Source organism: Heterocephalus glaber, unplaced genomic scaffold (genome assembly GCF_053883595.1).
Source record: "Heterocephalus glaber isolate CG9 unplaced genomic scaffold, H.glaber_assembly_v1.0 deba00001613, whole genome shotgun sequence".
NCBI classification, from domain to species: Eukaryota; Metazoa; Chordata; class Mammalia; order Rodentia; family Bathyergidae; genus Heterocephalus; species Heterocephalus glaber.
In genome coordinates this window covers 2,082,331-2,104,197 of record NW_028258384.1, presented here as the reverse complement: position 1 = coordinate 2,104,197, position 21,867 = coordinate 2,082,331, and the positions used below count along the sequence as shown (strand labels likewise).

At 36.5% G+C, this 21,867-nt stretch overlaps 1 protein-coding gene across 6 annotated transcripts in view; it reads left to right on the top strand.

Annotated features, from left to right (window-relative positions):
• The window catches only part of Rlim (ring finger protein, LIM domain interacting), a 28,732-nt gene extending 8,087 nt beyond the window's left edge, over nucleotides 1–20,645 (top strand). For 3 of the 6 annotated variants that reach the window (XM_021246487.2, XM_021246483.2, XM_021246485.2), the window contains 3 exons: nucleotides 10,235–10,427; nucleotides 12,189–12,272; nucleotides 13,922–20,645. In XM_021246487.2, coding sequence (XP_021102146.2) covers nucleotides 10,259–10,427; nucleotides 12,189–12,272; nucleotides 13,922–15,513 — 1,845 coding nt within the window. In that variant the 5' untranslated portion in view covers nucleotides 10,235–10,258 and the 3' untranslated portion in view covers nucleotides 15,514–20,645. The remainder of the gene's footprint in view (nucleotides 1–10,234; nucleotides 10,428–12,188; nucleotides 12,273–13,921) is intronic. The other 3 variants (XM_087196591.1, XM_013066561.3, XM_087196590.1) reach the window with 1 other exon arrangement.
• Nucleotides 20,646–21,867: the final 1,222 nt, after the last annotated feature.

Genomic DNA, 21,867 nt, shown 5'->3' with positions numbered 1-21,867 from the left:
TTAAAAAATGAATGTTGTAACTTAGAGTAAGATAAGTAGTCCAGGAGTGTGTAGAGATTGCCCTCATTCTTGCCCATATTCTTAGGCCCTCTGTTTAGTTATATTGGAAGTATACCATGGTATTTTTCACTATAAGATAGAATCTGGAGACCCATTTTGTTAACATAATGCTTCACTAATATTTTCACACCAAAATGGAGAAAAGTCTGTATTTGACCATTTGTGTTGTGGTGTCTTAACACCTTTGGTATACTTTAAAATGTTGTTTTTCACTAACCAAACAGTAGTGGCATTACATCTACCAGGGGCAGAACTTGTTTTGATTACGATATATTACATTTCTTTTATGCCACTTAACTAACTCAAAACTACTTAAAATGAGAGCAGGGTGATTGGGTAGGTGAGGTAAAATTAATTTATAAGGATTGGAAAACATGGCTTGCATTCAGGATTTCCTTTTTTTTTTTTTCAAAATGTGATTACCTCTGTTCTCCAGAACTTCTGCAGGTATTGTAGTCATAACTCATCCCTTAGCTGTCCCTGTAGGGTAAGAGTGTGAAAATCTTAACCCTTAATTTCTAGCCCAGGAGAAATGTAGAATTAAGGCCAAAAGAATGGAGACTTGGGGCAAAAGTAGGAAAGAAAATCACATTTTTCTCTCTCTGTCTCCTAACCAATTATAAGGATCAAAGTACTTTATTGATAGAAGACTTTAATGTAGCAAAAACTGGTTAATGAAGCCTTACCAGTTTGCTTACATTTTTTAAATTAAAGTGTGTTGCAGGAATGTCAGGTGGAAGTATTTGCTTTGATTTTTTCTGATGTATATATGGAAAGAATATTACATATCTTCTCACTGGTAAGTGCCCCCATGGGTTCATTCCCCAGCACCTTAAGAAAAGAAAAAGAAAATAACTAAAGTAGAATAAAATGTTAGCTTATTCAGCACAGCTTTATTTTTTAGTAGGACTACATTCCACTTTAACTTTTGAACATATAGCATTTAACTGAATATTTGCTGTAAGTGAAATATACACCAGATTTTGAAAGCTCAGTAGTTTTAAAAAATCATGTAAGTTGTTTAGGGTGATCTTGAACTTTTGATCCTCCTGCCTAGACTACCTAAGTAGGTGAATTACAAACATGTATCACTGCACCCACTCACATTTTGTTTCTTTTTGATAGTGTTGCTTCAGACAGGTTATTTAAGGGAAATGAACTCAGTATTCGCATTGGATTTAGTTCAGTCATTTAAATATCTACAGTGTGTTAAGCATTGTGTGCTAGTGGCTTTCAGTGGAGTTTTAAAGGGACTATACTTCTGAATCTTTCTCTAAAGGAAACCAATTGGGAAGAGAAGACTTATGCACTTCAAAAATATAAACATCATGAAGGCAGGATGTGTCACCCTGGTACTACAGATAAGTGTTATATGCAGAAATGGATGAGAAAATTGCTAGTTGAGATACTAAAAGCTTAGGAGGTAAAGTTTCATAGAACCTGAAATGGTGAATGAAATAGGGAGACTTAAGAGTCTGAGGGAACAGTATTAGAAGTGTAAAGAGAGTAAAGCACAAAGCGCAAGGTCCTAAGTTCAATTCCTGGTCGTCGTCCCCCCCCAGAAAAAAGAGTAAAGCACAAGAAATGTTTGAAGGTGGGGATGGGACAATACAAATGGATTAGTTTTGCCAAGAATGTGTTATAAGTTTGTACCATTGAAATATGAAATTTAATGTTACATGATGGCCAGAAAAGCAAGAGACTTAATCTTCAATACTATTTCAGTCCAAAAGGTCTATTGAAACCCCTGTTCTAACTCCTATCTAATAGAGAAGCTTCTCTTTATTTTTTTTAATTTTTTTCCATTAAGTTTATTGGTACATTTTAGGTATAAAATACATTTACATACATCATTGGGATCTTGTACCATTACATGAGTATCTTCATTCTTATTTTTTCCCCTTCCCCTGCCCTCCCTTCACCCCCTCCACCCTTCCCTATTTGCAAAGATTTTGTTTCCATTTTTTTCCTTTTCTCGTATTTTTTCTTTTCCCTTCTTTCCTTTCCCCTACCCCACCCACTTCCCCTGCTCCTTAGACCTTTACATCTTATTACACAATATCAATCATACATTTTTTAAATTACAATATCAAGATCCAGAAGACATTACCAGATTTTACAGAATTTAAAAGGATACAGAAAGCATATTTCAAAAATCTGTTTTGCGGCCGGGGATTTAGCTTAGTGGTTCTGGCGCCTGCCTCGCAAACGCAAGGTCCTGAGTTTGATCCCTAGTACCAAAAAAAAAAAATCTGTTTTAAAATAAATTTGACAACTTCTAAGAAGTACCTTGGAAGACAAATTAATGAAACTAACTCTGGAGGAAATAAAAAATTTGAATAGCACCTATTGAAGTATATTCCTAGCTTGAAAACCTAACTATATGACAACAACAGGCTCATATACATTTTAACTGATAAATTATATCAAACATTTAAAGCAAAAAAAGAAGGAACACTTCTCCCCTCATTTTAGGAAATCAACATTGTGCTAAACCTAAAATTGGATAAAGATAATAGAAGAAAAAAGTATGAACATAGATAGAAATTTGTTTAACAAAACAAACTATTAGAAGTCAGATCTGGCAGTAAGTAGAAAGTGATTTTATTATAGGGATGGCAGTGTTGGTTCAGCGTTGGAAGATCCACCCCCAGAAGTCATCATTTTAACAGAGGAAAGGAAAAAGCCATATGATCCTGTCACTAATTGGAGAGAAAGTATTGGACTAAGTTCTACAGCTGTTCATGGTAAAAGCTATCAGGACCCTAGAAGTAGAACAGAACCGTCTCAACAGATTAAAGACATGTACTCCATACTTCCAGCAAAAATGTCTTATATGAATGGAGAAGATACAATGCTTTCTCCTTAAGGTGGGGAACAAGGGCAGATATGCTTACTCTTCATTAAACTTTGCAGCAAAGGCCCAAACCAAAATAGTCTGGCAATAAAATGACACAATTAGGATAGGATTGGCAAGGTAGAAGCAAAATCTTTATATGTAGATGAAATGATCATCTACAGAGAAAATACTAAGAAATCTCGAGGAGCCCCTAGAACTTGTATTTGAATTTAGCAGGATTAGAAAACACAAGGTTAAAAAAAAAAAGAAAACACAAGGTATGTATAAAAATTTAATGAAAATTGAAATTGAAAAAATGGTATAAATGAAGAATTGGATATTGAAATTTAAAAGTTATGTAGGAGTACAAAGGACCTAGAAAAGTAAACAAAAAACAAAAAAAACAGTATTGGAAGACGTTTAGTACCTAATTTTAAGACTTCCTCTAAAGCTACAGTAATCATGGCAGTGTTGGTGTAAGGAAAGACATATAGATCATTGGAGTAAAATAGAGAATCTAGAAATAGAACAACACATATATGGTCCACCGAGTTTTGAAAGATTATTTAACATTAACATTTTATAGAATATAAACAATTCAAGAGCCGAGGAAAAGATAGTGTTTTCAACAAATGGCACTAGAACACCTGGTATCTGTATATGAAAATTAACCTCAACCCTTTATTTCCATACATAAAAATAATTTGAAAGGATCTATGAACCTAAATAGGAAAGCCTAAAAGTATAAAACTTTAAGAAGAAATTATAAGGGAAAATGTTTATGAATTTAGGGTAGGCAAGAACTTCCTAGGATACAAAAAACATTTATAAAAGATAAAAATTGATAAATGAGATTCCATCAAAATTTAGAACTTCAAATGACATCATTAAAATGAAAACTAGTCCTTGAACACCATATTTACAATGCATATAACCTATGACCAGAATATATAAAGAACTCTTACAGCTCATTAATAGACAACCCAATTAAAAAGTAGACCTAAGAAGATGATAAATAGCCAGTACAGCACACAGAAAGGTGTGCAACACTAGAATCAGAAAAATACTAATCAGTACAATAACAAGATTGAATTATATACTCATTAAAGAGATGAAGTTAAAAGTTTTAAAAGCCTTTTCATGACTTTCTCTTGTTGTTGGATTCTCCCACTTTGTGTTTAATTTGTCATGCCCAATGGATTCATTCTGCTGGGCTTTCTGGGGTTCTGATCCTCATTGTCTTTTCCTAGGATATTGTCTAAAATTTTTTGGAGTGCTGGTTTGGTATTCTTGAAGTTCCTAACATGCTCTTTATCATGAAAGTATCTTATTTCTCCATCAATTTTGAAAGATAGTTTTGCAGGGTACATCAGTCTAGGTTGGAGGCTGTTTTCTTTTAGGGCTTGGAATACATCACTCCAAGCTCTTCTTGCCTTGAGGGTTTGCATTGAGAACTCTGCTGTGATTCTGATGGGCTTTCCTTTGTATGTGATTTGTTTCTTTTCTCTCACTGCTTGTAGAATTTTGTTCTTCTGTTGGATTTCTGGAATCCTATTATATGCCTATGTGTAGAGTTTTTTTGATCAAGGCTATTTGGAGTCCTATATGCCTCACTTATCTGTATGTGAAGTTCTTTTCCCCTGCTTGCGAAGTTTTCTGCCATCACTTCTGTGAACAGCTTTTTTATGTCATCTGCACTCTCTCGTCTTTCTTCATTGACCCCAATCAGTCTTATGTTATTCTTCTTTGCATTGTCTAGCAGCTGCTGGATTGATTTCTCGTGTTCCTTTACAATTTTAAAGCAATTTTTCTTTTCCTGGTCACTAATTGCAATCTTATCTTCTATATCTGAAATTCTGTCCTCACATTTGCTCATTCTGCCATGTAGACTTTCAATGGAGTTTTCATCTCCTGGAAATCTATTTGCATGTGTTTTATGGATTCCATTTTTTTCCTATGTTGGGATTCCATCATGTTCCTGAGCTCCTTTCTAGATTTATTCATCATGTTTTGCACTGTGAGCACAGTCTCTGCTGTTATCTGAGAAATTATTTCTGATTTCATTTTTTCCAGATCCTCTTTTGTTGCCAGTTCAGAGAGCCCAGGTGGTTGAGTATCAGATTGTTCCATTTTGTTTCCCTTTGGGGTTGCTGTAGGTGATCTGGAAGTCTGTTTTTGAGGCTTGTTTACATGACTTCTCATTTCCACCGAGGAGGGGGCCGTGGGGGGGCACGGTCACCTTCTCTGCCCTAGGAGCGTGGAATGGCGCTGGGGGAGCCTCTTCCTGGGCACTGGGATTGGCTCACCTTCTCAGCCCTAGGAGCCTGGAATGGCAGCGGGGGAGCCTCTTCCTGGACGCTGGGATTGGCGCACCTTCTGTGCCCTAGGAGTGTGGAATGGTGGCGGGGAAGCCTCTTCCTGGGCGCTGGGATTGGCTCACCTCTGCCGTAGGAGTGTGGAATTGAGAAGCTTCTCTTTAATATCCATCTTCTGTTAGAATATTCCCAGTGACAAGTAGTTTGTTTGCTTCAAGAGGCTTATTGCATGACTATTTTGGGATAGTTTTGTTATACTGTTATTTGCGTCCATATTTTTCAAGTATTGAGTCTACTTTGACTCTGGCTGTGTACTCTTTCATGTTACAACTATCAATTTTTTGTGGTCCTAGGGATGTAACCCAGGGGTATGCTCCTACTGAGCTACATCCTTTGCCCCTTTTTTATTTTTTGAGAGAGGATCTTGTTAAGATGCCCAGCCTGGGCTTGAATTTGGGATCCTCCTGCCTCAGCCTCCCAAGTAGTTAGGATTACAGTCATGCACATGTGCCCAGCTATCTCTCAATATTTGAAGATGTTATGTTCATTTTTGTATTTCTTCAAACTGATCATCTTCAAATAATTTAGCCATTTCTTTTTATTGTGTTTCCAGTCTTCTTACCATTTGGTCACTTCAGAAACTTTCTCGATGTCCTTTTTGAGGTATTCAAAAATGTTTCAAATACTTTACAGGTAGTCTAAACAGGCTTCAGTGGGGTTGTCACCTGCTTTTATTTGAACATAGTGACCTATGAAAGCAACATGTGACTCTGTTGGGTTACTTAGCAGCCAGGTCAAACAGGCTTTTTAATTGACCTTATGTTTGCTAAAAACTTGAGGCCTTTTTTGCCCCCTGCAGCACTGGTTGACTGAACCCAGGGCCTGTACACTGAGCTGAATCTCTAACCCTTTTTTCACTTTTTGAGACAAGGTCTCACTAATGCTTAGGTTGGACTCTAACTTGTAGTCCTTCTCCCTAAGCCTCCTGAGGCATTGGGATTACAGGGTTGTGCCACCAAACCTGGCAGACTTGAGATCTTTTTAATGTGAACCGCTGAGACAGGTTCTTCTACTCCATACTTTTGCTATGAGTTATTTTATCCTGATCAACCTAAATCAAGTGTGAAACATTTTTGTTTTCATCCATCTTCACAGTCCACTGAGAACTTAGAATGTTACTTTATCTTATATATTTATGCCAGTGATGGTGAACCTTTTCGAGCTTTCAGTGATACAAACGGCCCACTGCAGTGTACATACCATATGTTCACTACCACTGATCTATGCTAACTCCCCACTTTGAGTTGTCTGTGCACTTGTTTAGGATGTCTTTGGCTGATTCATCCAAACAGTACATTTTAAAACTCAGTGGTTTCGTCACGTGTTGCGCAAGCGCAAGGACCTGAGTTTGATCCCCGGTACCAAAAAAAAAAATGATAAAAGTTATCCTAGTGTGGTGGCACAGGCCTGTAATCCCAGCACTTGGGAGGCTAAGGAAGGAGGATTGCCACAAGTTTGAGGCTAGCCTGGGCTACATAGTGAGTTCAAGGCTAGCCTGGACTGCATAGCAAGACCCTATCTCAAAAACAAAAAAATAAAATGTAAAGTTTATAGGGCTGTTTGAAGGTTAACATTGTTCCATACTATTTGAGGGTGGTATTCAACAGGTGTGAATCTGTTATACTGTATTGTCATGCTCCTTCCTACTCAAAGCGATTCTGGGTTCAGCAGCATCACCTGAAGCTTACTAAAATCACAGGTCCCACCACCAACCTACTGAATCAGAATCTGTATTTTAACAGGATTTCCAGATGATTAACACATTTGCTAACATTTAAGAATCCCTGGGGTAGCCTACATGTCTCTATAATGTTAGGAAGAGAAACACCAGATCATATGCAGACAACAAGTAAGTCAACAATGTTGTCCTGTAGAATTAACTGTGTAGCTTGTGATCCTAGAACTTGGGAGGCTGAGGCAGGAGGATCTGAGTTTGAGGCCAGCCTGTAATTCAAGGCTAGTCTAAACTATATAGCAAGAACCTGTCTTTAATAAAAAAGAATTAAGTAATTTTAAAAATATTTATGTCTTTCAAGGTGCAAGGTCCTGAGTTTGATCCCCGGTACCAAAAAAAAAAAGCTTCCCACGTGACCAGATGTGCAAGTTAAGGTTGAGAACTACCCCTATGGAAAGCCAATAAGCCTAGGGCAGTGAACCCCACATCTGGAGTTTCTTCTACTGTTTGTAGTATATCTGATAGTCTATTGCAGAATTTCGCCCTAGGTTTATTGTCAGATTTTACTGTGCTATATAGTTTCTAAGCCTTTTTTGAATATTGGTTCATTTTTTGTTTGTTTTTCAACAGTGCTATGGAGCTACAACCAGGGCCTCTTGCATGCACAGGCTCTACCACTGAGTTAATCCCCACCTCTAGATCATTTTTTCAGACTAATATTTTACCATTTCTACCATATCTCAGAGATCATTGTTACAATGTTACACATTCTCGTCTTGATTCTGAGTTTTTTCCCATTGTTTCCAGTTAGAAGGTAATTTTCCTTATTGAATAAAATTGAAATACAATGACTACCTTCCGTCTTCTGTTAATACACTGAGTCCCCTTCTATACTTTAGTACAAGATTCTTTTTCAAATACTGTTTTTAAATCTTTCCCATGTTTTGCAAGTTTCTGTTTCTGCACTTTAATGTCCTTGATGCTATTCATAAGACTTTGTATCACTGTTGTAACTTTTTGGTGTATAAATTTTCTGTTATCTTTGGTTCATGTAATTCATATGTCAGAACTTAGCAAATGTTTTTGCCTTCTTTTGGAAGATTTGGGTTTTTTTTATTGTTTGTGTTTTTGTGCTTTTTTGTGGGGAGTGCTGGGAATTGAACTAAAGCCTTCTCATTGAGCTATGTTCCCAGCCTTTTCTTTAAGAATTCTTTCTTTGTTTTTGTTTTGTGGTTGTTTTGAGACAGGGTATTGCTAAGTCACCAAATAGCCTAGGCTGGGCTCAAGGTTTTTATTCTCCTATCTCAGCCACCCATAGTGCTATGATGGAAGATTTGTTTTTAAAACCTATTAACCCTAAAATTATTTTCAGAACTTTTTACTGAATATTCACATTTGGGTTTTGTTCTAACTTTCATGTTATTAGCATTCAAAATACTAACTGCTTTTAAGAACATTAACCAGCCAGGCATGGTGGTGTATACTTTATAATCCCAGCTACTCAGGGGATGAGGCAGGAGGATCAGAGATGCCTGGAAAACTTAACAAGTTGTCTCAAAATAAAATTAAAAGGGCTGAAAGTGTAACTCACTGCTAGAGTGCTTGCTAGCATGCAAGAGGCCCTGGGTTCAATGCTCAGTGCCACAAAGAATAAGTCTGAGGCAAATATGTCATAAACTTTTGTAAACATTGATGGTCCTTGTTTTTAGTGCCTGGCCCATTTAATGTACAAGAGTGTTTAGTTTAAGCTCCTGATTTCTAGTCTTCCCAAAGTTTCAAGTTATAAAAACAGTATTTGTCAGAAATTTCAATAATTTATTCCTATCAAAATTAATCTTAGTTGGGCTGTTGATTTAGCTCAGTGGTACCACCGCCTGTCTGGCAAGCACAAGGTCCTGAGTTCAATCCCTGGTACCAAAAAAAAATTAATCTTAGTTATGAGATTAGGAAACTTTCCAAAAATATGACCCTCTCCCCTCCACTTCCTTGACCTGCTCCTTTTATTTGTCTAAACAATGATAGAATAGCTCTAAGAATAATGATCTAAGAAGATGGAATGGCGATTTAGGTATGTCCGTGTCTAAAGTTCTTAAGATTAGATTCAGTAAGCAGGCAGAGTTTGACAAGATAGGCTTCTCTCTGTTTTTATATCTGGAGGAGGGTCTGTTTCTATTTTTTCTCTTTAGGAATGATTTGTGAACATTCTGGTATCATGTGCTTTGTGTTAGGGTTAAATTTTAGTACCTATACAGACTTCCACTTATTCACTATGATAATGACTTTCCTTGCCCAAAATGACCTACTTGGAAACATGCTTTAGACAAAACCTCATTTTCACTTTTTATGAAGAAATATTTTTGATAATATATTTAATTTTAAATTTTCTTAAATTGGAAGTATTGTGACGTTTTCAGTCTAATAATGTCAATATGTAATATTACTTTACCATAGTTTTAGTGTCTTTGTATAATAAATACAATCTTTGCCATGTAATTGTATTGAAATAGTGTAACCTTTGCTCTGCCTTAAAGTGTGACATTCTAAGCCCAGTTTTTCCTTCATTTGACATCCATTTGTCCTGGTAATTTTTAAAATCACAATATGTTGATACATGTGGCACTTGGAGTGCTGTCATGTTATCACTGCATCGTGATAACTTATAGTGCACTGAGCAGCAATACAAAACATTAAGATTGCCACTTACACAGTCTGTAACAACTGCTCAGCTCTGCCATTATAGCAAAAAAAAAAAAAAACAGCCATGTAAATATGTATGACTCTATTCCAGTAAGACTTTATGAACACTGAAAAGTGAATTTCATTCATTTTTCACACATTATAAAATATTCTCTTTTGTAACCTTTTGAAAATGTAAAACTGGGCCAGGATTTAGCTCAGTGGTGCTGCGCCTGCCTTGCAAGCACAAGGTCCTGAGTTTAGTCCCTGGTACCAAAAAATATATATGTAAAACTCAGAGACTTAGAGTATTGCTTAGTGGTTAGCACTACTCTCTCAAAATGATTTGAACCATTCTTAGATTGCAAGGAGAATAAAAATAAGCAGCATGGCTGGATTTGGCCCAAAGGCTATAGTTTGCCAATCTCTGACCTAGTCTTTTCCTAGTATAGCAGTGCTTTTCTGGAGTTTTTCTTTTATGTGATTTTATTTACAGTATTTGAAGTCTTAAACTTCATGTCTTAACTTGCATTCTGGATGTTTGCATAATTAAAATTGTATAAAATATATAGTGACCTCTGATCTCAAGATTCGTCTTTCTCCTTTTAGATAATTTTCCACTTGTTCGTCAAGATGGAAAACTCAGATTCTAATGATAAAGGAAGTGGTGATCAATCTGCAGCACAGCGCAGAAGTCAGATGGACCGATTGGATCGAGAAGAAGCTTTCTATCAATTTGTAAATAACTTGAGTGAAGAAGATTATAGGCTTATGAGAGATAACAATTTGCTAGGCACCCCAGGTATGCTTCATGTAATATAAGGATTTTTATATGTATATTGCATATAAACACTTCAGTCTGTTTTTAAAGTCTTTAGTCATCATGTAATATGATTAGTACATGAGGTGTAGAATGATATTTACTGATGTACTTACTACTTGATTCTGTTCACATTTGGAATTAACTTACGTCAGATATTTTAAAGTTATGAATTACAAATTTTTAGTAAAAAGGTTGCAAAGAATGGAGCAGAACAATGTCCTTGTTCTTAGTTTTATTTAACTTTGTAGATATGTGTCCAAGTGTGGAATAGCTAATGGGAACTTTACTCCCTAAGATAGACTTAATTCTGCTTTGTCATTTCTGATTCTCTGAAAATGTTCTAATTAATAATCTTCCACAGCTAGCTGGTGGAATAAACTGGCAGCTATAACTTTGAGCCTATTCTCCTTTAACTGAATAAATCTCATTTGATCCTAGTTAAAACTGAGTATCTGTCTTCCTCTTTGTTTCCGATTAACCTTGAGGTGACTGCATAAAATTTTAAAATTTTTATTAGTACATGTTTGCAGTATATAATGCTTTCATCATGGGGCCTTGGCACATGTACTGTACATAACACATCTTAATTCTTTTATGTCCCCTTCCCCTCCTTCTATCTTCTGGTCCCCTTCTCATTTGCAAAAGGTCTTTGGCCCTGTTTGCTATTATCTGTCTTTTATTTGACTCTTTAATATATTTATATATTGATTTTCTTATATAAGCAAAACCATGCAATATTTGAACTTGTCTGATTTATTTCTCTTAACATTGTTGTCTCAAGGGTGACTGCATAAAATTTAATGGTAAGATTTTAGCATAACTTTTAAGAAATGGAGCATGTTTTGAGCCAGTAGTACCAGACTTGAATCAGAATGTCTTAGCTGGAGTTTTAGCTCTGCTATTTGATATGGCTTCTGGCAAGTCAGCCTCTCTCACTGTTTTTTTGTTTGTTTGTTTGTTTGTTTGTTTTTAAATGCAAATAAAAATGTCTACCTCCTAGAGTTGCAGTTTTGAAAGTTTAGATACATGTAAACACCCTTTGTAAACTGGAAAGACTTTTCTGTGTGATGCTAGGAATTGAACCCAGGGCCTTGTGCATGCTAAGCACATGCTCTATCACTGAACTATACCTCTAAACCCAGAAGTATACATATTTGTATACATGCAGGTTGTAGTATTTTGTTCCCAAAGAAGTGATTTTCTTCTGGTCCTTATTCACTCCCTGGTTTCCCAGAGATAAGAGTCACTGGCTTCCTTTTTCATTCTTTAACAAATTTTGCTTTTAACCTTTTAAAGTTTGAGATTGGTTCTTGCTAAGTTTCCCAGGCTGGGCTCAAACTTGGAAGCCTCCTGCCTCAGCCTCCAAGTTTGGAATTACAGGCATGTGTTACTACATATGGCTAAACATAAGATTTCTTTTACAGCCAGTCATGGTGGTACATGCCTATAATTCCAACCACTCAGGAGTCTGAACCAGGAGAATGGCATATTTGAGGCAAGCCTGTGCAACTTAGCAAGACCTTGTTTCAAAAATTACAAAGGTCTGAGAGTGTAGATCTGAAGTAGAGCATTCCTGCATTCCATTCAAAGTACAACAAATTTTTTCTTTCAAAATCATTATGTGTCAGATTACTGTTGGTCATGGATGAAGTGTTTGTCATTCCCCTAACTTGTTCTTTACGTTGTTGTGTTTAAAACTGATTTTCATTTGTAACCTGATAAGTAATTTTAAACTTACAGGAGAAAGTACAGAGGAAGAGTTGCTGAGAAGACTACAACAAATTAAAGAGGGTCCACCACCACAAAACTCAGATGAAAATAGAGGTATATTTTTCTTTGGGAGGTGGGTAGAGGATGGAATGATAAGAAATTCATAATAGTAAGTGTCAGCCAAAGATTATATAGAAATGGCACAAATTAATTTGGTGCTAACTTCTCATAAAAAGAAAAGTAATACTTTCTTGATATTTGATGAGAATTGTCAGCATAGTTTTTCTGCCTCACCTTTGGATTGTTTGCATGAATTGGGAGACTATGAGAAATGGCCTATTTAAGTATGATTTTTTTTTCCTTGATTTTTCACCTCCATTGAAATTTCCTACTTAAGTCCTAATTTACATACATGGCTTTTTTTTTTGAGACAGGGTCTCACTGTGTTACTCAGGCTGACTTTGAACTCATTGTGTAGCCCAGGCTGGCCTTGAACTCAGGGCAACCCTCCTGCCTCAGCCTTCTGAGTGCTGGGATTACAGACATGCACCACCATGCCCGGCTATACATGGCTTGTTCACTAGCCAAAAGAATATTGCATTATCTGTCCCAGTGATTTTCAGCAGGCTGTAATTTTGTCTCCCTAGTGGTACTGTGGGCATTTGTGCAACCAAACATCCTGATATCCTATAGTGCACAGCTCCCAGAATTAATGGCTCAAACGTCAGTAGTACTGCTACCGAGAATCTTGCTGTAACCTCAGGTTTGGTGTTCTCTCCCAGCATGAAGTAGGGAATCTGACTGTATAACCTTTAGAACTATGATGATAGTAATTTAGTTCTTGAACATACCATTTTATTTGGTATGCTAGATTTAGGGTGTTCATTTGATCTGGTCTTCATTTTCGTGTCAATTTAAAATATTTTTGGCGGGGGTACTGGGAATTGAAGCCAGGGTCTCACTGAGTTGCCCAGACTAGGCTCAAACTTGAGATCCTCAAACCTCACCCTTCTAGATTAGAGGTGTGCACCACCACCCCGGCCTCAATTTTAAATCTTCTTATATTTTTTGCTACAGTTACAGTAATCTTGTATTTTAAAACAACCTCATGTGGGTAGGGGATGTAGCCCTGTGGTAAAAGTGCTTTCCTTGCAAGCATGAGGCCCTGGATTCAAGCCCTAGCACAGTGGAAAAATAAACCAAAACTTATGTGATACCAAAGACACTTAATCCAAGAGGGTAGTGGAAGTAATGTTATAGACCAGTAGTGGCAAACCTTTGGCACATGTGCCACAGCAGGCTGTTTGTATCATTGAAAGCTCTGAAAGGTTGGCTTTTACTGTTGCAGACTGATGAAAATTTGACTAAATGTAATTTGTGCCTGTAGTAGCACTGTATCTTAAATAATGTTTGCATACTTTGATTTACATTAGTGTTTTGACAATAGACTGAAAATATATTGTTCTAATGGTCTCACTATGGTATGCTAAGCTCTATATATCATGAAATACTGAAAATAAAATTCCTCCATATTCCCCTTAAAAAATAATTCTAAATTTCTCTAGGATTGGCTTGCTCTTTTCAGATACAATTGAACTTTTCTTGCCCTTATAAATCTGTATGGTGTAGTTTGCAAGGATCTGTAAATGTGAAATTTGTTTAAAATTCTTAAGTTCTTTAGTACAAAGTTTCAGAGCCCTGTTACATGATTGTCCTAATTTTAGTAGTTCCTTTTTCTCCCTCTCTCCCTCCTTTGTTTTAAGCAGGTGGTGATTCTTCAGAGGATGTGTCTAATGGTGACTCTATAATAGACTGGCTTAATTCTGTCAGACAAACTGGAAATACAACAAGAAGTGGGCAAAGAGGAAACCAGTCTTGGAGAGCTGTGAGCCGGACTAATCCAAACAGTGGTGATTTCAGATTCAGTTTAGAGATAAATGTTAACCGTAATAATGGGAACCAAAACCCAGAGAGTGAAAATGAGCCATCTTCAAGACGTTCTGGTGGAGAAATTACAGAAAACAATAGCCAAAGGCCAGTGGAAAATCCGCGATCTGAAGCAACATCTGCAAGACCATCTAGATCAGAACGAAATTCAACTGAAACATTAACAACAGAAATCCCACCTGCTAGAGGTCAGAGGAGGGCAAGAAGTAGGAGCCCAGACCATCGGAGAACCAGAGCCAGAGCTGAAAGAAGTAGGTCACCTCTGTATCCAATGAGTGAAATTCCACGAAGATCTCATCATAGTATTTCATCTCAAACTTTTGAGCACCCTTTAGTAAATGAGACCGAGGGAAGCTCTAGAACCCGGCACCATGTGACATTGAGACAACAAATAACTGGGCCTGAGCTGTTAAGTAGAGGTCTTTTTGCAGCTTCTGGAACAAGAAATACCTCTCAAGGAGCAGGTTCTTCAGACACAGCCATCAGTGGTGAATCTACAGGATCAGGACAGAGACCTCCAACCATAGTCCTTGATCTTCAAGTCAGAAGAGTTCGTCCTGGAGAATATAGACAGAGAGATAGCATAGCTAGCAGAACTCGGTCGAGGTCTCAGACACCAAATAACACTGTTACTTATGAAAGTGAACGAGGAGGTTTTAGGCGTACATTTTCACGTTCTGAGCGGGCAGGTGTGAGAACCTATGTCAGTACCATCAGGATTCCCATTCGTAGAATTTTAAATACTGGTTTAAGTGAGACTACATCTGTTGCAATTCAGACCATGTTACGGCAGATAATGACAGGTTTTGGTGAGTTAAGCTACTTTATGTACAGTGATAGTGATTCAGAACCTAGTGGCTCGGTCCCAAGTGGAAATATGGAAAGGGTAGAGTCACGGAATGGAAGAGGGAGTTCTGGTGGTGGTAGCAGTTCTGGTTCCAGTTCAAGTTCCAGTTCCAGTTCAGGTTCCAGTCCTAGTTCCAGCTCCAGTGGCGAAAGTTCAGAAACTAGCTCAGAGTTGTTTGAAGGCAGTAATGAAGGAAGCTCTTCAGGTGCCAGGCGAGAGGGTCGACATAGGGCCCCAGTCACATTTGATGAAAGTGGCTCTTTACCCTTTCTTAGTCTGGCTCAGTTTTTCCTCTTAAATGAGGATGATGATGACCAACCCAGAGGACTCACCAAAGAACAGATTGACAACTTGGCAATGAGAAGTTTTGGTGAAAACGATGCATTAAAAACCTGTAGTGTTTGCATTACAGAATATACAGAAGGCAACAAACTTCGTAAACTACCTTGTTCTCATGAGTACCATGTCCACTGCATTGATCGCTGGTTATCTGAGAATTCTACCTGTCCCATTTGTCGCAGAGCAGTCTTAGCTTCTGGTAACAGAGAAAGTGTTGTGTAATTAACATCTGAACTCTCAGCTTTGTAGCTGGTGTAGTGATGGGCAAACAGGAATCACTTGCTTTATGTCCACTTTTTGAGTGGTGCTTAGCTTAAATGTAAAGTAACAACTGAATTAAGTCATTTCTTTCTGAAAGAATCATGTCCTTCAGTTTCCATTTCAGAATAAAAAGAAATATTTAAAAAAATTTTAGAACCTAAAAATCTGATTTCAATACCAGTTGAATTGGTAGCATCTCTGTTACCAATAATTTATACTTGTAAGTTTCTCTTTTGTTATCTTAAAAGATCTGCCTTAGCAATGGCTCCTGTCTGTTTCATGCTGATCTTTAACGTTTCCCATGCCATGGGAGAGAGGTTAAGGAAATTCCCAGACAAGACTAAGTTATATGTGTTTCATAAGTGATTACTTAAAGTTATGCCATTCCTAGTTATTAGTTGACCCAGATTCAGCCACATTCTGAATATTTGTTCACCTTTCAGACTCGGTGATACTGGACGTGTCAGTGTAAATAACACTAAAGATAGAATTTTCTAAGTGTATGACTGTCTCCTAAGCCCATTACTGTGGCACATTATAGAGTGAGCTTATAGTTTGAGATATTTATCTTGTGGAAATATTAAAAAGCCTATGCTTGTGTATGTGAAGAAATCACATTCATTTGTTTAAAGATGTAAAGCTATTTTGTAGAGGCTCAGTACTTTTCCAATGCACTGTTGTATTGATGCATTAAAAATTGTAAAGTACCATGCTTAGAAATGAGAAAACTGCTTTTTGTGAACGAACATAGTAAAAATCACACCAAACAAAGTATGAAGCTGCTTTTTTTTAATGTGTAGGTGTCAAGAGCAGAACATATCTATAATAATGTATGTGAACAGCTACAGTGACATGAAAAGAACCACGCAGAATCAAACTGAATGAAAGACCAATGGAAATTGTGTTTTAACTTGGATTTAGGCAGGTGCTTAAAGATGAGAGTACAGAAAACTGCTCTGAAGAAGTTTTCATGAAGACAGTAATGCGGACATTAACTGGTTTCATGTGAGAGCAGTAGCAGCTTGACTTGGTATTCTACTTGAACAGATGAAGCAGATAAGCAAATTTGGCAGAGCTCTCTTTGATTTAAAGAAAATGAACCATTGCCATCTAGCACAAGTTAAATTGATGTTTTAGAAATCTACTCCTCAAATTAAAAAAAAAAACCATGGGGGAAAGAGACTATAAACCACTTTCAGCAGAAAAATTGCAGTTGGTACAGATGTATGCTAATTGGAAAGTCTCAAATATGCTTGTTTTCCAGATTTGTCATGTAAGGTACCAGTGCACACTTCTTACTATTTCATTACTGCCTCTAGTACAGATTAACAGGTCATATTTAAAGACCTGTTGAAGAATTAAGGAGTTTTTATCCTTAGTTGAAAGTGAATCATGCTGGGTTATTTAAAATTCAAATTTTAATTGTGCTGCCCATATTTGAACATGAGACTGCTGATTCATTATCCATGGACATGCACTTTATGTTGTTTTCTTAGTAGAATAGATTTGTGATAACCCCAATAACTTGCCCAATTTCTCTTGAGGCCAGTTGGGGTCAGGATTAGTCTGGCTATGGAGCAGATACTTTGTTTTTCTGGGGAAAGCTAATAGGCCAGAAGGGAAATTGAACACATCCTTGGCCTTTAACACCACAAAAATAAAATGAGCTAATCACCCAGATATAGTTAAATACTCTACAAAATAAACAAATCTGCTTTCAGAATTACCTGGCTACTTTACTGTTATCAGCTTAGCTGTAAAATTTATTTCAAAGCTCATTCTATCATGTTTTCTTCTGGCTTTCAGTCCTACCTAAGAATCAAGGAAATTATAAATATGGTAGTTGTTTACTAAGGATATGTACTGCTCTTGCAAGGAAATAATATCCAAACAAAGCTTCACATTTTTTAATATAAGCAGATTTCACTGTTTATGGCGCTTATGTAATACCTTTTATTTTTTAAAAATTTTTCCATGTGAAAATCAGGATTCCTTTATATTTGTGAGCCTCTTTGTCTCCTAAGGGTGTAATGTATGGTTTTCAGATCTACAGGGTAGTCTTGACTGGCTAAAAAGATCCATTTGTCCTCTTGGAATAAAATGTTCTCTTGCTATGGGGCATTCATTTTAATAGTTTAAAACCAGCAGCAGCACATCCTAAGTATAAATGAAAGTTATTGACAACAAGTACCTCCCTAGCCTCCCAAAATGTATTACTCACTTGTGAAGTATTAAAAGTAAAAGGTAACTCAAGCAGAATGCTGGTTATGAATGTAGATGTTGAAGCTATTCATAAACACTGGAAGTAGAGCTCTCACGTTTTTGAATGCACATATTGGACCTGTGTATGTGGACACCTTTTTTCAATAAGACTCATCCATTGGCTGTAGAATGAATACAACTATTTTTAGTGGAATTTGCTACTTTTCATTTTGCAGAGTCTATGACTAATATACTTACTGGTGTTGTGGACATTGAAGACAAAGTGGTTTATAAGGTGTCAGTTGTGCAATGGAGAACACAAATTGTTTTTCCCCATCAGCATCCAAACACCTATTCTTGGGAGAGCATTTTCTTTCTTGCAAAAGACTACACTTCATTTTGTGTCTTTGCATTTTCTCTTTATTACAGAAAGGTTCTGTCTTTAAGACCTACTTTGAACTTCATGCAGTAATAGGAACAAGAAAATACTGAAAGATTACATTGTTTAAAGCATAGGGAAAAGTACTACAACCTGCATTTTCTTGAATATTTCAGGTGTTTGTAAAAATTCACTTACTGGTATGAAATGTTTGCAGTGTTTTGCTTTTTAACTCCAAGCAGCAGAGGAGGTTGAGATTTTATTACTACTAGAAGACAAAATCAAAGAAGTTAGGTTGAAACTTTGCAGACTCTAGCAACACTAGAAGAGAATCATGTTAATTGGAATATTTGCTCTAAAAAGAACACATTAGTTATACCTCAGTCATGTTAATGGAGGTGGGGACTGAGAAAATTTCACATTAGTGTTGGAATGTAGTTGATAATTACACAGATCATAAAACCTTTAGCGCCAGGAGATACGCAAAATCATTAAGAACATGATTATTGGAATTCAATCTTAAGATTAGGAAACTGGTTAGCTAGAAGTATTACCTCAATTAATGTCTCCCCCTCCCCCAAGGAAAACATCCTTTCCATGCCAAGTATTCTTGCTGTAGCCAGTGTCTCATTTATGAAAAGGTTATTGCTTAATATGCTTTGTATTTAACCACCTGCTTCCCAAGTGATCACAACATGAATGGGTCATGAATTAGCCATGACTTTCAGTTCCCCCAAATACCCATGGAATATGCAAATATTAAATGCTTCTTAAAAGCCCATTTTTACAGCTTGCATTCTTACAGTGGCACCTTGTGGTTGACTTTTTAAGATGGGGGTATTTTTATCCACTCCCTTTTATTCTCCTTTGTTCTTTCTGAACAAAAATAATTTGTAATATGCCTTATTTTTTAAAAAAAAATGTTTACTGGCTTTCCTGTCAAATATTTTACCAATATTAAGTACATAATGCTATGTTTGCAGGGCACTTATTGTTCTTTACTAGTCTTATAAGACTGCTTATTGCTATGTTTTGAAGTATTCTGTACCTTAGTAATCAAGAGAGTGACAAGGTACATGTTAAAGGTGTTTTTTTCTTCAGTATAATTCAATACATTTAATATTCAATAACTTGTAATTCTTTAGTAAATTGCTTTTGAAATATTGAAAACGTAAATTGATGTAACATACTTCATTTGGAAAGTTAAAAGTGCAAAGTCTGAGGAACCAGTACACTTATTTTTAAATCAGTTTTAATAAGCAAAATAGCTGTGAATTCAGTACCTGCCCTTTAAAATATTTTAGCATTCTGAAATTAATTCTCTTTGGAACATTTCTAAAATGTCTAGTACTCTGAACAGATAGATGAGTGTTCTTATTTAACCCTAGTGTGTATCTAAAAGTGTACAACATGGAGGTGTATCAGGGTGTTTGGAACTCTGAATAAAAGAACAGTTTTATCAGTTTATGATAGTTTTCACATCTACATAGGTATTTAGATTCAAATCTAGAATAAATAGGCATACTATCCAAAACAAAATTACAGCAAGGTATTTTTTTTAAATTAGGAATTATTTACTAAAGTTCCATGAGCTGCTTTATAGTCACTTGGGTTGACTATCTTAAAGACATGCAGTGAAAACCCATTTTACCACTGTGCCTCATTTCAAGATTCCTTTATCAGTTCATCTTGCTGATTTGTTCTAATACATTGGTATGGTTGAACCAGCTGCCCAGCCTTAACTCTAGTGCCCTGTTAACATTCTTTTAAATGATTGGTTTGTATGTATTAACTGTCCATTGTTTGGATTTTAACTCCTGGTAGCTCCATGTGTTCCTGGTGCTGCTTTTTAAAATGTAGAACCATATAATCACATATCAAATTTGAGTAGGTATGCAGTTGGCCTGGCTATGTATCTGTCTGTTTTATCTTCTCCCAAGAGGAGCTGCTTTGGTATAGATGTTTACTTAGATTCATATAAAGAACTGGGCAGCCATCTTGGAAAGCTTTCTGAAGCCTAAAAGAACCTGACAGGATTTGGAAGGGGAACAGTAACAAAGGCTGCCTTTATGTCTTTGAACATGAAGCACATAAACCTATGTTATGTAAAGACTGAAGTGATTGTTATACCAGGGCTTCCTGACCTTTGGGAGAGACTTGGAACAGAGGAGCACAAAGTGAAGTGAATTTCATTGGCTTGCTTTATCTGATATCTCGTTTTCTTTCAATTTAAACCTGAACATAACACCCGTTCTCAGTATCTGTCTAGCAAACTCCTGGTTGGGAAGCCCTGTATTAAAATTTGAGAATGTACCCAGTTTTCTCTTTTGTACAGTGCTTTACACCTGCTAAAAATTAACTTGTTTAATGCAAAAACAAGACCTTGAAAGGTTAGTCATATTACAGCTGGTTTGATTAATAGTTATCTTTTAGGAAGAAGCTTTTCCCCTATGTAAGTTGTCATATTACAGATTTAAAATATAGACTATCAATAAAATGCATGAAGTGATCATTTGTGCTTGATCATCTCTCCTTGGGGTTTTCTTTAAAAGGGGGACTGATAAAGGTTCTGTTGCTTCAAATCAATGTCAAATAAATTTGGTACAGAACAGCTTTAATTTTGAATTTTGCTATGTGTATGGGCAGGTACTTTTGTTTATGTGATAGAATTTCCACTTCAACTCTGTTGTGAATGGCTTGTTAGTAAAATAGTAGATTAAAGTATATTCCAATAGAAATATCCTGGGAAGATTTATGTAAATGACATTTTAAGTAAGTGCATCTTTGCTATTGTATTCTCATTATCACCCTGACCATTCCCTTGCATGACTTCTGTATGAAGTATGATTGAAAAATATGATGTTTAAATAAATTTACAGTAACACACATTGCCATTACTCCCCATCAAAGAACTCCCCCTCACATCAAGGATTTACCATTCTTGGCACTTTCCAAAACAGTTCTGGAAGTAACTCTTGTAAGTTTTCACTTGCATTGTTGTGGCTGCCTTGATGTCCTGAAGCAATTCAAAACATTTACTTTTCATGGTCATTTTTACTTTGAAGAAGAGCCAGAAGTCAAAAAGTGCCAGATTCTGACTAAAGTGGATGTGGATATACCATAAAGTTTTTTATGAGCTTGCCTTTCTATTGGGTGGCACTCAGCAGCAGCATTCACTATATTTTATCACACCTTGTAAAAGACACGAGAGAGGACTTCCAGAACAGCTTCAGAAAGTGACAAAAACCATGGGATGTGTGTTCTAAATGAAGGGAATCATTTTGAGAGATAAATAACTTTGTGACATACTATAAACTAAAAAGAAAGATTTAAACATTTTCGATCACCCCTTGTATATGCAAAAGTTGGCTAGGTGTGCTTGTGTAGTCTGCAACTTCTGTCTTCCATCCCTGCCTCCATCCTCTCAAACATGTCCCCTACGCCACCAAGATGTCCTTGTTTCTAAGCAGATCACATTTTGATATAAGACTTTCCCTTAGTATTCATTTAGCTGGCTATGAAATTTATTAGTTTCATTTCCTCTGTTGCCTTTCTCTGTCATTGGTATGAGAACTCGTTTCCTCTGGATAGTTTCAGCGGGGTCAGCTCTTCATCTCATAATCTAGATTTCATGTAATTTTTATGTCACATGATTCTATTTTTTGAAACTTGACACCACTGAAAAGTTTGCCCCCTAGACAATGTACACCCGTATACTTTTTTGAAGGAAAGTT